The sequence below is a fragment of the Adiantum capillus-veneris genome, chromosome 7 (assembly GCF_014529385.1).
Source record: "Adiantum capillus-veneris isolate H3 chromosome 7, ASM1452938v2, whole genome shotgun sequence".
Lineage (NCBI taxonomy): Eukaryota > Viridiplantae > Streptophyta > Polypodiopsida > Polypodiales > Pteridaceae > Adiantum > Adiantum capillus-veneris.
Window position 1 is genome coordinate 55,576,271 of NC_140937.1, and position 13,540 is coordinate 55,589,810.

A 13,540-nucleotide genomic window follows, 5' to 3' on the forward strand; every position below is an offset into this window, starting at 1 on the left:
TTTTGTAAGGCGCCCCAAATTGGTTCAGTGACCCATTCACTCTCTAAGGTGGAGTTTATATGCAAAAACAGAGCCACCCTTTGGAGCTGCACCTTGAAAAGGTTGAAAAGTTGTACCAGCTTTAGACTTGAGAGCAATCAATTGTCCCTCTTACTCGCCAGCTGCCTTGGCAACTGTTTTGCTCACCGATCGACTTGCTGAAGGACGGCATGCTCTCTCTCTCTCTCTCTCTCTCTCTCTCTCTCTCTCTCTCTCACACACACACACACACACACACACACACACACACATTGTGTCAAAAATGAACCTCATCCCTTGCTGTGGATATCAAGACTAGAGAATAAAAATTGCCCTAGTAAAAGGTCACCTTCTCCAATCACAATTCTTATGTAAACCACCTAGGAGTAAAATGAAAGATGAGAGTAATGCTATTCACACAAATTTAATTCATTTTCAATTAAAAAGTTCTCTCGTTACATACTAAGGTTCTTTTATTTCTGTTAAACATGGCGATAGTCAGTCCAGCCCATAAATCAAATTAGTAGTTCTTTTCACACTATACATGAGCAGGACTATCAGAAAGCTGTACAAGTAGACCATGCAGCATTCTTTCATTACTACATTTTCATGTTTAACAGATCGGCTGCACCAGCATAACACAAAACACGCAATCACCCTTTGCCTGAGAAACTTTGGAGTTTATGGCTTATGAGAACAACACTTGCAATAGCTGGTTTTGATCATTTGCACAGCAAAGACATGAAATGGACTAGTTTACAGCCTTATTTTGTGTACATGATGTCATGATAGACGGTAACATTTGCTTGAGTACTTGCTCATCGCTTATGCCAACTGTTTTACCATAACCTCTACCTGCTATCAAGCTCTCAAGCTCCTTGTCAGCTTTACCTACCACTAATAAAACCTCCTTGGCTGCTTTCCTCATCAATTGAGCCACATGCTTCTTTGACTCTATTGCTTCTTCAATCCTGAAAAAAAAGTCACTACTTGTTTATTGATTCTCTCTCTCTCTCTCTCTCTCTCTCAAAAATGTTGGGTTTGTACAAGTCCGTGCAAAAAAATGGCAATTCACAAAACACAGTCGAAGCCAGATGATACGATACAACCACAGGTGAAAAAACCATTGATTTCTTCAGGGAAAACAAAGTTGAGAGGAAAAAAGTCAGGATCAGAACAAGAAAAAGATACATGTAAATGGGATAGAAATGGAACATGGAGTTGAAGATCCGCAGGTGAACCACATTAATCTGCCTGGAAACCTGTTCCAAGAGATGCACTCTGAAAAAGACTAAAACATGCTTAATCCCTGACCAACCAGTGGCCAAACCATCTGAACAGCAAAAATCAGCGTGGAGTAGTGCTTGCTGCTCGCCGTGCCCCCCCCCCCCCCCCAAAAAAAAAACCGCATGCTGCTTTCCCTTCGACTTGGCTTGCCTCATCGTTTCCCTTCTCGCCTTCTCTATTCATTTTCACGTCGCCCTCTTCTACACAGCGGTAGACACAAATAGAGGCTCCTCCTCCGCCCCACAGGAACTCTCACGAAGCCCCCCTCGCCCGACCCCTAAGAGCCGACCATCCGACTTGCTCTGTCGCCAACAGAGCAAGCAAGCCTTGCAGCAGAGGTTGAGCACATCCAAGCCACCTCCGTCATCTACAAGATTATCGGCACCCGACCCAACAGAGGTGAGGTGTGCAACCTTCTCAAGGCCCGCTTTCTTTCGGAGGTGGGAAAGCACATCGATATACAGCTCCTCTTGTGAGGTTGCTACCAGATCGAGTTCGAGACTCCCGAGATTGCTTCCAAGATCATTTCGATGAGCCCACTTGCCATCAGAAAAATCAAGGCTCACTTTCGACAGTAGCGCCATGGTTTTGACCATGCTTCCGATGTCTTGTCAAGGAAGCAGACTTGCCCATTTCGATCTGCTTGCCCAGCCTGACGAGAGAGTACCTCTTGCTTCTATCTAGGATTGGTCCCGCGTTTGGGACTGTCTTGGAAACCCCACGCACGATGGCTTCAGCCGTTGCCAGGGCAACAAGTATATCTATTGTACGCATTTTGGTTCAGGACATCCACACTCTCCCAAAGGTAATTCTGCTGCCTAGGGTGAGTAACGGTTGGCTTCGCCAATGAGTGAGTATTCGGGTCTCCCGAATCAGTGTTTCATATGCAGACAGTGTAATCACTCGTCACACTTTTGACGAGTTGTCACAAAAATACGGAAGCGAAAACTGACTGTTAAATGCAATTTATATACTCAAGAGACTTTGGAGAGAAAGAGAGAAAGCTTGACACATCATTGGGGACCAGAAGATGGGCTGTTCCCCCCCCCCCCTAAAGAGAATATCTTTATTACTCAGGGAGAATTCTTTACAAGCACAAGAACGGGGCGAAAGCCCGTCCTCTATTCTTTCTTGTCCTTGTTCTTCTTCTGACTGAGAGAGTAGAAGAACTGCTCTCCTGACTACTAAGAGGATCTTTCCTCTTCTGTGAGATTTTGGGAAGCTCTTGTAGATGAGAGTCTATCTTCCACAAAACTCATCGGAAGCTCTCAAAAACGAGACTCTATCTTCCGCTAACTATGTCTCTTCGGACATGATCATTCCTGCAATCAACCCACGAAGGAAACATGCAAAACACACGCACACACGCTTGCTGTAATTTTCTGCACATAACCAGAAATTGTTACCTGAGCGCGTTCCAATGCTGAAACGGAGGTCCTTTTCGCGACAGAAATGCTCCAAACTTTGTGTGTGTGTGTATAGTAGGTAGAGAGGAATAGTTTCCTACTAAAGCTTTGCTGAAATTCACCCTAATACAGGTGATTAGGGGCTGAAAACAGAGAATTTGCAGCAACTAGTAGAGAGAGAAAAAGAGTTTTCTACTACTTTACGCGATGAAACTTCTCCCACAGCTGCCTATGACCATGAGAGGCCTTGTTCTAGGTGATGGGTGCACAGAGGCTCCACATACACCACAAGGTTCTGCTCTCAAGCTTCAATGGAGAGCTTCAGTGCGTAGAGGACGTTCAACTTAGGGGGGGTAGTGCACTGCCAGCCCGGCAAGAGGGGGAGGGGCTGCTCTCTTATAGCCTCCTAGAAGAGGGGGCGCTAGCATGAAGAGAGGGAGTGAAAGAGAGAGAGAGAGAGAGAGAGAGAGAGAGAGAGAGAGATTGCATGGGAAAGTGTGCCAAGTGGCACACTTACTTTAAAATTTAAAAACCATTCAACTTTTGACTTTAAAAATCCTATGCTAGTTAATGAAATGTGCAATTAAGTGCACAACTGCACACACAGATGCAACCAATTAAATTGTCAGCTGCTCCCCAACGCAATGCCGTACCGACACTGCTCTGGCATTACCTGTTCGCACTTGTCCGGCCATTTGGTCCAGCGCAAATCATTTAAGAATACTTTAACTAACTTATCGTAAGGCCGTAAAATAATCAGGCCTTAGGGTTATTATTCTAAGGATCCCATCTCATTCCTGTGCTTGCACTAGCGCGCGTAATTTTCTGAGCTTGAAATCTGAGGCTACTATCTACCCCTTCATTGAAGACCCGATTTCCCAATCGCTAGGGCTTCAGGGTATTTTCTGCTAGGGTCTCCCTGAGGTGCACTAGCCCAAACTTGGGCGCACCTGAGGCCCCAAAACTGCTAAATCTATTCTGATGTGCACACAACTAATTAGATAATTCTTTTCTCGTAAATAAATTAATTATTTACAAAGTCTGACTTAGTTACACGAGTGATTACACAGAAACAAAGACTTCAGTACTTCAAAACAACTTGAGTAACAAATAGAGAAGACGACACGAGGCGGCGGAGTTCCGAGCCAAGACGTGTTGGCCCCAAAGATCGGTGCCCCTTTCAGTATTTCTATATTATTATTTCAACAAGGTACAACTCCCGAGGGTCCAACTCTCTCCGAGACTCTGCATCCAGATGCTCTCGAGGAGTGGCCCTCGGGCACTAATAAACTTACAAGGGATGCCCAAAAGCATTAAGCCCAAAAGCATCTGCTAAACGCTAGAGCTCAAATCTCCCAAAAACTGCTAGCCAAATTTGCGAAAGTCCGTACAAGCTGCCATGTCATCAGCCAGCGCAATTTGCGGGTGTCTGTACAACATTGACACGTCATCATCATTTGCACCAGCTTCTGTGTGTGTCCTTTTTATTGATTTAGGCCCCTTGGCAAAAACCCATAAGTTCGTGTTTCTTCTGCACCTTCTTTTAGGGTTTAGGGCATTGGCTGATTCTTACTCTGTTGCTAAATTAGCTTTATCTGACAAAAGAATAATTCTAAATGAATTATTGGATTTATAAGTGAGAGGGTTTTTCTCACTGAAGACATCCAAGTACAGATATTTCTAGTGCGTCATTCAGAGTAATGACAGGAGCACTGTGAACGGGAATATCTGTAAGGCAACCAGGAACGGGTACTTCTGATGCGTCACATTGGATGGGTGACGGGGGGCATCGGGAAGAAGTATTCGACCATCTAGGAATGGAGATCTCTCATGCGTCATAGGATGGGTGACAGAGCATCGCGAAAGAGATTGTACCGTAAGTTTGGTAAGGAAGGACTAGGTGATGGGTATTCTTGATGCGTCACAAGGTGGGTGACGGGGGCATCGGAAAGGGAATATTCCATAGCCGGGAGGAAATTCCGAACTGTGTTAGAATAGTGCACAAGGATGAGCAAGCACTTGAATGAAGATGGGTTCGGAGGAAACTTTCAGGAGATACAGTTGCTTTCTGAGAAAGCAGGTTGCTTTTCGGGAAAGCAGATGCTTTCCCGCGAGGAAGTCTATGTCTGCATTGCATTTGTGCATGTGGTTGCATCCAGGGATCTCTAGGAAGGGCAGTGTAAGCATTTGTTTTAAGTCACAAGCTTTTACTAAATTTTTAGCCGGTTCAAATCGTTTTAAAGAGACCGCCACCCACTTTGTAAGTGGGCAGCCCCTGGTTTTTTTTAAAAAAGGGCACCAAAATCCCAGCATCCCCTCTTCCCTCTCTTTGTAGCAGGAACAAAAGTGATCTCTCTTTTTCTAACTGTGGCGCCCCTCGTGGCTCTATTTTTGCGAGGGGAAAAGCAACCGACACCCTATTCTTGCCGGGCTGCCAGAAGGTATAAGAGCAACCTAGCGCCCTCAGTTGTGGGTGTGTGGGAGAGCTGCAGGAAGAAAAAAAAAGCCAGCACTGAAGCAAAGGGGAAGCTGCTGCAGATTTCAGCCGTGAAGACACCGCCGCCGGTGATGCCCATGGCTGCCCCGAGAGTACCGGATGACGCCAAGACCATGTCGGCAGGCTCCATCGCGAAGAAGCGCATACGGAGAGTGTTTCCATCGCGACAAGTTGCTGTTTTTCTCTGTTTTCAGCCCATAAACGTCAAAAGACGGGGCTGATTTACGAGAAGGAACCCGAGACTCTCGGGTTGGACCAATACCTACGTACGAATCCATACCGTACGTAACGTATACTGTACGTACGGAACAATCCATACGTTGTTTTTTTTTTTTTTTTGCTTGTGGGGGTTCTTTTTGGCCACCGAAGGTAGCAAATTGCCCAAGCGATCCCTATTTTCTCCCAAATTTGCCCACGAATCCCACAAAACCCACTTTTCGAAACAGAGGCCTTTCTGTTAGACAACTTTGAAACAGAGGCCCTATTTTTCATTGTCTTGTGACTGTCAAGTTGTCTTAAAAGTTAACTCATAATTGTCTTGATCTTTTGATGTCATGATAGGAGTTTAAAAGTGATAACTCATGAGTCTTTGAGCCTGTTTATTATTTAAGGTACACAGGTAAAAGTTGCATATCACACGTCACGTATGTGATTCATGAGTCTCTAGCTGTTGTGTATAGAGTTTAGACATATTCAAAGTTGTGAAACATCCAATTGACAAATTCTGTAGCTTCGTCTCTGAAACTAACAGTTATTTCTGGGTTCCTACCCTTATTTACCAATGCCACGTATTTTTGCGTACATAAGAAATTTACCCATACGTACAGTACGTACTTCCACGTACCGTACAACACGTATGGTTCCGCCCTGCCCGAGAGCACACCTCTTCTATGTGTAGGATTGGAAGAGAGGATTCTCTGCAATAAGAAATCTTCTGAGGAATTGCTTTTCGAGAACCGAGTTGCGTTTCAAGTGTCGAAACTTCAAAGGTAACGTTTTTCATGTTATGATATCTGAGTATTTGTTTGCAGGTGTACATACTTCCTCTTTGCGAGGGAGTAGGAGCAGAGGAAGGCATGAGCCTCTGCAAGAGAAAAGCGGAGCAATTCTGATCTGATGATATCCTCCTTTTCAAATCAATCCTGCTGAAACAAGAGGATCCCTAAAGTCTATCAAGAATATCATCGATCCTAGGAATCGAAAATCTGTTCTTGATAGTGATTTTATTGAGAGCTCTATAGTCAATGCACATCCTCCAAGATCCGTCTTTCTTTAGTACCAATAAAACCGGAGAACAGTAGGGTGAAGTACTGGGCTGGACGAGACCCTTTTCAAGGTCTTTCACATGGTTCATGATTTCTTCATTCTGGGCTGGGCTAACACGGTAAGGTGGCCGGTTCAGTGATGTGGTTCCAGGAATCAGATCCATAGTATGGTCCTCGTGACGAGATGGGGGTAGCTTGCATGGCAAGCCTTCTGAGAAACAGTCAGCATGTGTATGCAGAAATTCTTGTCATTCTTTGTCTAGTTCAAACATGTTCGTTCCTTGTTCATCATTTAGTTCTGTCAAATAGATCGAGTAAACAAAAAGATTGGATTTCATTAATTTTGAAATGGCCGAGGCCGATACAATAGGGATGGACTCGCCCTTCAATTTTACATAAGTACAATTTTTCTGCCCTTCTCATTTGTCAAAGTCGCTTTCTTGGCCCGATAGTCAACCACAGCGTTGTTCTTATGGTACCAAGAGATTCTTAGGAGGACGTCACACCCTTCCAAAGGCATGATGTAAAAGTCCTCGTGCCCTAAATACCCCTGACAATGCAAACGAAGTTTGCCAATGACAGGCGTAATGGCTACCTCCCGTCCGGGTGCCGCTAGAACTTACGTTTTGAGAAGGCATACCTAAGGAAACGAAAGGAAAAGGGGCGGCTTTTTCCAAAGCTTAGCATGAGGTATTATGGCCCTTTCCAGATTAAAGAAAAGATAAATGATGTCTCCTGAGTCCTTTCAACTCAAGCTGCCCGATACTTGGAAGATTCACAATGCATTGCATGTGAGTCTCTTGAAACCTTTTAAAGGTGCGGTGCCAGTTGATGGGGAGCCTGATGAGCAACCCGAAGTGGAAGAGAGCGAGGAGATACTCGTTCCTGAACAGATTTTGGCCACAAGGAAAGAAAGATAAAAGGTAAAGTGATTCGGCGGTTCTTGGTTAAATTCAAGAACTATCCGGCATTAGATGCAAAGTGGATGGAGGAGGAGGACCTAGCAGATACTCCTCAAATTTTGGAACTTTACCTTGAAGCATTCAGGTTAGCATCGTCTACTCCGATAGATCCCCGATATCAGCAAGGTTGAATCTGGTGCAGAGGGATTACACAAGAGGGGAGTCACTCCGCTCCTTTGTCAATAGATTGCCTCGATTGAATAAGGTCATAGATATCCCCTTTGGATACTGCTGGGCTGACAGTATTCAGTTGAATGACTTTATGAAAAGGAATTCCCGAAATTGAACATGAATGATTTGTACCCTCTCATCTGACTTGTTTGAGTGCAGGAACCGAAGGACAAAATGACTGCAGCATTTCGGTCTCATAAATCTCTGTAGACATGATTGCAATAAGAATTAGTCAATCCGGCATCAGTGAGGTCCGGGATGCATCTGGATGCGGTTACTAAATACGTTTTTGGCAGTCATGGTCTGAGATTTGGAATAAATTTTTCTGTGATTGATTTGTCATGTTGTCATGTGCAATAATGTGACTATCGTCTTTGTAGAAGTGTTGGATGTGTTGTGTCTAGTGCGTCAGCACTTAGAGTCAATGTCTACTGAAATGGTTTATGGCCTCCATCTGTTTTGCAGGCGTAATCGAGGACGATTACAATTCTTTCAAGAGGGAGGTATGTCACAAACTGATGACGTGGCAGTGCCACCCGGACACACATACGGATAGCTGACATGGCAAAAACTGTGTGGACTGCTGACGTGGCAACAGTACGGATGTCCGCCTTTTGCACTGACAATGCTGACGTGGCAGCATGTACTGAATTCCGCTTTTTGTGCTGGCTGATTTTACTAGCAGATTTTGAGCCAGTTGCTTTTGAGGATTATTGCTTTTGAGTTTAAGCTTTTGGGGCTCTCTTTTTGGCATCCCTTGTAATGTTTATAAGGAGCCCTTGGGGGCCACACTCAGAGAGCATCTGGACGCAGAGTCTGAGAGCAAAGGTCCCTCGGGAGTTGTACTTTGGAATTATTAATGAAAAAGAAATACCGAAAGGGGCGCCAAACTTTGGGGCCAATACCTCTGGGCATCGAACTCCACCGAGCCACGTTGACTCTCTCTCTCTCTATTAAACTTCTACAATTGTTAAGTTTTTGTTCGTGTGTTGCTATTGATTTCTCGCTTGGAGTGTCCAAGCCGGTTACAGTTGGCCGTACGGAACCTCGAGTTTTGCACTGAGAAACGATAACGTGGCAGTGTACGAACGCCAGCGAAAAACGCTGGCAGCTTTTGGGCTTGAAGCTTTTGAGTTAGAAGCTTTTCATGTGACTGCTTTTGAGGCCAAGGGCCTTTAAATAGAACCCAAGGCCCCTCACTCTACAAAGCATCTGAACGCAAAGTCTGAGAGCAGAGGTCCCTCGAGAGCTGTAACTTTGCTCAAGCATTAATATAAAAATAAATACCGCAGGGGCGCCAGATTTTGGGGCCAATACCTTTGGGCATGGAACTATGCCGACCGACTCAAATTTTAAATTGTGATAAAGTTGCGAAGTATTTTAAGTGATTCTTTCATGTGTCGTGTCAGATTCCCGACTTGGGGTGCCCAAGTCTGTAACAGTGGTATCAAAGCCCAGCCGATTTCTCTTCTACCGGGAAATCCGATCCTCTTACAGTGACACGCATGGATTCAAACACCCGACAACTCCGGATCGGGTGAAAGTATGAAAAATTCAAAGGGACAATCAGAACAAGAGTATGGACCCCCACGGCCTACGGAGTATCAATTGATGGAGATGCAACGTCAACAGCAGGTTGGTGATTGTGCAAAACAGATGCTCCAGTTTGCAAAGGATCCCCAATATGCCAAATTTTTGACCCGGCACTCAATCGATGAAGTGCATTCCCATTGGCAAAAAGCCATCGATTCCCCACTGAAGTCAGCCCTCAAGAAACCTCCTGTCCCACGGATGTTTACTGAAGATGAACTTGACGACATTGTCGAAAGACGAGTCAACCAATTTTTGGGGGCAAAGAAGCGGCTGAAGAAACACAACAAGGGAACTAACTACCCTGGTTAATTGGGCCGTCGATCTTCTTTTGCGAATGCAAGAAAACAGAAGAAGAACGCTTCGAAAGATTGTCCAATTCGTCCTCATTTTCTTCTGACAACTCGGATAGCTCATCCTCTTCTGACTCGAGTGATGAGGACAGAAAGGGCAAGAAAAGGCAAAAGAACCAGAGATTGGGAAAGAACAAGAAGGCCAAGAAAAGCAGATCCCGACACTTTTCTGATAGTTTCGATGAGGATTCATCCTCTTGTGAGAGTTCGGACTCCGATGATCATATGTTTTATTCAAAGAGGAAGCACTTTTAAAGAGCCAACCAATATGATTTTCTCAAGGACAAGGGCAAAAAGACCAAGGACTTCAAGAAGGGTGGACAGGCAGTAAAGTTTGAAACGTTTTCAGGGTTTCAAGATGCTCCCAAGGCTTTAGCCTTTATTCACAGTTTGACATAGCATTTTCTCGAGGCCGCTATACAAAGCACTCCAAGATTAGATGGGCACCATCATTTTTGAAAGGAAATGCACGGACATGGTGGTCCACTCTTCTATTAAGAAAAGAAGCACCGACAAAGTGGTTGAAGTTGAAGAGACTCTTTATTTCTTCGTGGTTCACTCAAGAATACGAAGAGACATGATTACTACCTGGAATCATCTTCGGATAGTCAAGGCAGGAACTTTGGATACTTGTTGTGAGAGATTTTGGGATGTTTTTCCTACCTACTTCATCCTTTGAGAAGATCAGCTTCAAGCAACAAATCGAGCGTTCTGCAGTGGACTACCCAAAGAGATATGAGACTACTGCTTGTTACAGAAATTTGAGTCAATTCAGCAGTTGATGGGACATGCTAAGCAAGGCTTGCTATGCATTCAGGTAACTTGACTTATCCAGCAGATCAACCTTCAACAAGTGATAACAGAAGCAGACGACAGAAAGATACACGACCTCAACTGGCAGAGGAACAGAAAGACGACTATCTCAAAACGGAAAAGTGTTTTGAATGTGGGGAACAAGGACATATATCTGCACGGTGCCCCAAAAAGGGACAAGAATGAGAATGACTGACAGATTGAAAATAGAACTGGGCGAGGAGATACTCGCTCCAAAACACATACTAGATAGAAAATTATAGATAAACTGGCAATATTTTGCTTTTTAGGACTTTTCGAAGATGACTTTGATTTATGTTTGAAACTAATGTTTTATGGAAGATCCTGCTATCTGTGAACCGATAACATGTGAAAATCAAGAATGAGATGATGACAAATTTGGAGCAATGACAGCTCTAGAATGAACCTAATAACGATAAGAATCATGAAGTCTAAATCATGATAATGAATGATTGAATGAAACTGTGGTGAGCACATCAAGAGTTCCCAAGGGATTAGATGGCTACATAGCGAAAAGATGACTAGAACTGAATGATTGAAACACTCTGTTCAGTATAAACTTAGTGTCTGATTGATGGATTGGAATTCTCGGAAATGATTACTTACACATGTGATTGTGTTTGAGTGCAGGAATAAAACATGGAATGATTGACGAAATGACTACAATATTTCGGTCTTGAGAAATTTATGGACATCATTGCAATAAGAATTAGTTAATCTGACATCAGTGAGGTCCGATGTGGATCTAGATGCGATTGCTAAATACGTTGCCAAGAATCATGGTCTTAGATCAGAATGGATTCTATGTGATATGATATGAATGTCATGTGAATGTGATGTGACTGTCGTCTTTGAATAAATGTTGGATTTGTGTCGTCTAGTCCGTTGGGTACTTAGAGCCAGTGTCTACTGAACTGGTCTATGGCTTATGTATGATCTTGCAAGCGTAATCGAGGGCGATTACAATTCTTTCAAGAGGGGGGTATGTCACAAAACGATGACGTGGCATGCGATATGTTGTTCCAACTTATGGTACCTGCCGACAGGGCCACAAGGGACACTAGGCATAATAAAAGGGTCGTATGGACGCCACAATTTGCGTTGACATACTGACGTGGTTGGCCGTACGGAACCCCGCATTTTGTGTTGACAAAGGCTGATGTGGCAGTGTATGGACGCCCGCGTTTTTCGCTTGTAGCTTTTGGGCTTGAAGCTTTTGAGTTAGAAGCTTTTCATGTAATCACTTTTGAGGCCAAGGGCCTTTAAATAGAACCCAAGGCCCCTCACTCTGCAAAGCATCTAGACACAGAGTCTAAGAGCGGAGGTCCCTCGGGAGTTGTAACTTTGCCCAAGCATTAATATCATAGTTACCAGGGAACGCGTTCCGTAGGCCCTAGAAGGCCGGAACGCCGTTCCCTCCCCCTCTGCCAAGCTGGAACGCCCCGGAATGTTTTGCCGTTCCGGGTGACCACCTGATACCGGAACGCCCGGCCGGAACGGCCTCGGAACGCCCAACTCTCAAAAATGGGAAGAAATAGGCAGTTTTTTGCAAATTTGCAGTGAACATTAGGTGTTTTTTTAGTGTGCAAGGACTCAAAAATTAAAATGCACCCCCTCACACCCATTCCCTTCTCAAGCATTATTTGGGTGTTTTTTATGCCTCCCGTTCCGCGCCGTTCCCGTTCCGGACCCCTAGCCGTTCCCTCGTTCCGCGAGGGTCCCCGTCGCCGTTCCCGTTCCGCGTTCCGGGTAACTCTGATTAATATAAACATAAATACCGCAAGGGGCGCCAGATTTTGGGGCCAATACCTTTGGGCACGGAACTACGCCGGGCCGTGTCGACTCAAATTTTCAAGTGTGATAAAGTTGCAAAGTATTTTAAGTGATTCTTCCAAGTGTCCTGTCGAATTCCCGACTTGGGGTGCCAAGTCTATATGAGAGAGAGAGAGAGAGAGAGAGAGAGAGAGAGAGAGAGAGAGAGAGAGAGAGAGAGAGAATCCACACAGAAGACACAGATTGAGGGAGTTCCACTCTTGGATGCACTAGCCTGAGAACTCTGGCGCCCCTTTGGTATTTCTTTTATATTGATCTTCATAAGGTACAATTGTCGGGAAGAGACTCTGCAAATCGGTAAGTGCAAGAATGGTGGAGGTCTCCCCCAAAGAACACCGACAGGGAATAATGGTACATGGAACATTATTTGCAGGTTCAGCAAGCAAGCCCATTTTATTCCTGTCAGGAAGAAGATAAAATCTGATCAAATGGCACAATTGTTTATGTGCAATGTCTTCAAGTACCATGGTATGCCATGGTCTATTGTCAGTGATCATGGTCCTCGTATGACGAGCATGTTTTGGAGAGGCTTGTTTAAAAACATGGACACCACGCTCAAGTTTTCATCCTCATTTCATCCATAAATTGATGGGCTGTCAAAAGAGGCTGATTCTACTCTCTTAGATATGATGAAATGTTATGTGTCAGATAGTAAGGGTAGTGGGAACAGTATCTACCCATGCTTGAGTATGCGTACAACAATACGGTGCATTCGTCAACAGGCAAGGCACCTTTTGAGATTGGTGAGGGTGGCAAAAAGGTTCCTCCCATTTTGCACACAAAGGACAATTTTTGAAGCAGATCGATATGTTGAGAACATGGATGAAATGTATAATAAAATCAAGCTTGCCTTGGAGAAAACTCAGGCAAAGCAGAAAAGGGATGCTGATCGTCATCGTCGTGAATGGCTATTTTCACCTGGTGATTGGGTACTTTTACAGTTTGAAAAGGCAAGGTTAAAGAAGATGAAGAGCAAGGAAAGGTTGTTGAGCTCAGTATGCATTACTATGGGCCTTTTCAAGTACTTGAAAAGCGATGTTGCTTATAAATGAATTTGCCTAATACTTGGAAGATTCATAATGCGTTTCACATGTGTCTTCTAAGACCCTTCATGGGAGATGTACCAAAAGATATGTTAGATGAGGATCAACCAAACTTGAGGAACTTGATGAAATTTTAGTACCTAAGCAAATTGTGGCACATAAGGAAAGAAAAGTTAAGGGAAAAGTTGCAAGACAATATTTGGTGAAGTTCAAGGATTATCCACCTATGGATGCAAAGTGGATAGAAGAGTGTGAACTATTAGAGTCACCAAATGTATTGC

At 44.2% G+C, this 13,540-nt stretch overlaps 1 protein-coding gene across 1 annotated transcript in view; it reads right to left on the reverse strand.

Annotated features, from left to right (window-relative positions):
- Window positions 1-431: 431 nt before the first annotated feature.
- LOC147453886 (protein KINESIN LIGHT CHAIN-RELATED 1-like) overlaps window positions 432-13,540 on the reverse strand; it is a 37,869-nt gene continuing 24,760 nt past the window's right edge. The window contains exon 2 of the mRNA XM_086515951.1: window positions 432-989. Coding sequence (XP_086372077.1) covers window positions 770-989 — 220 coding nt within the window. The 3' untranslated portion in view covers window positions 432-769. The remainder of the gene's footprint in view (window positions 990-13,540) is intronic.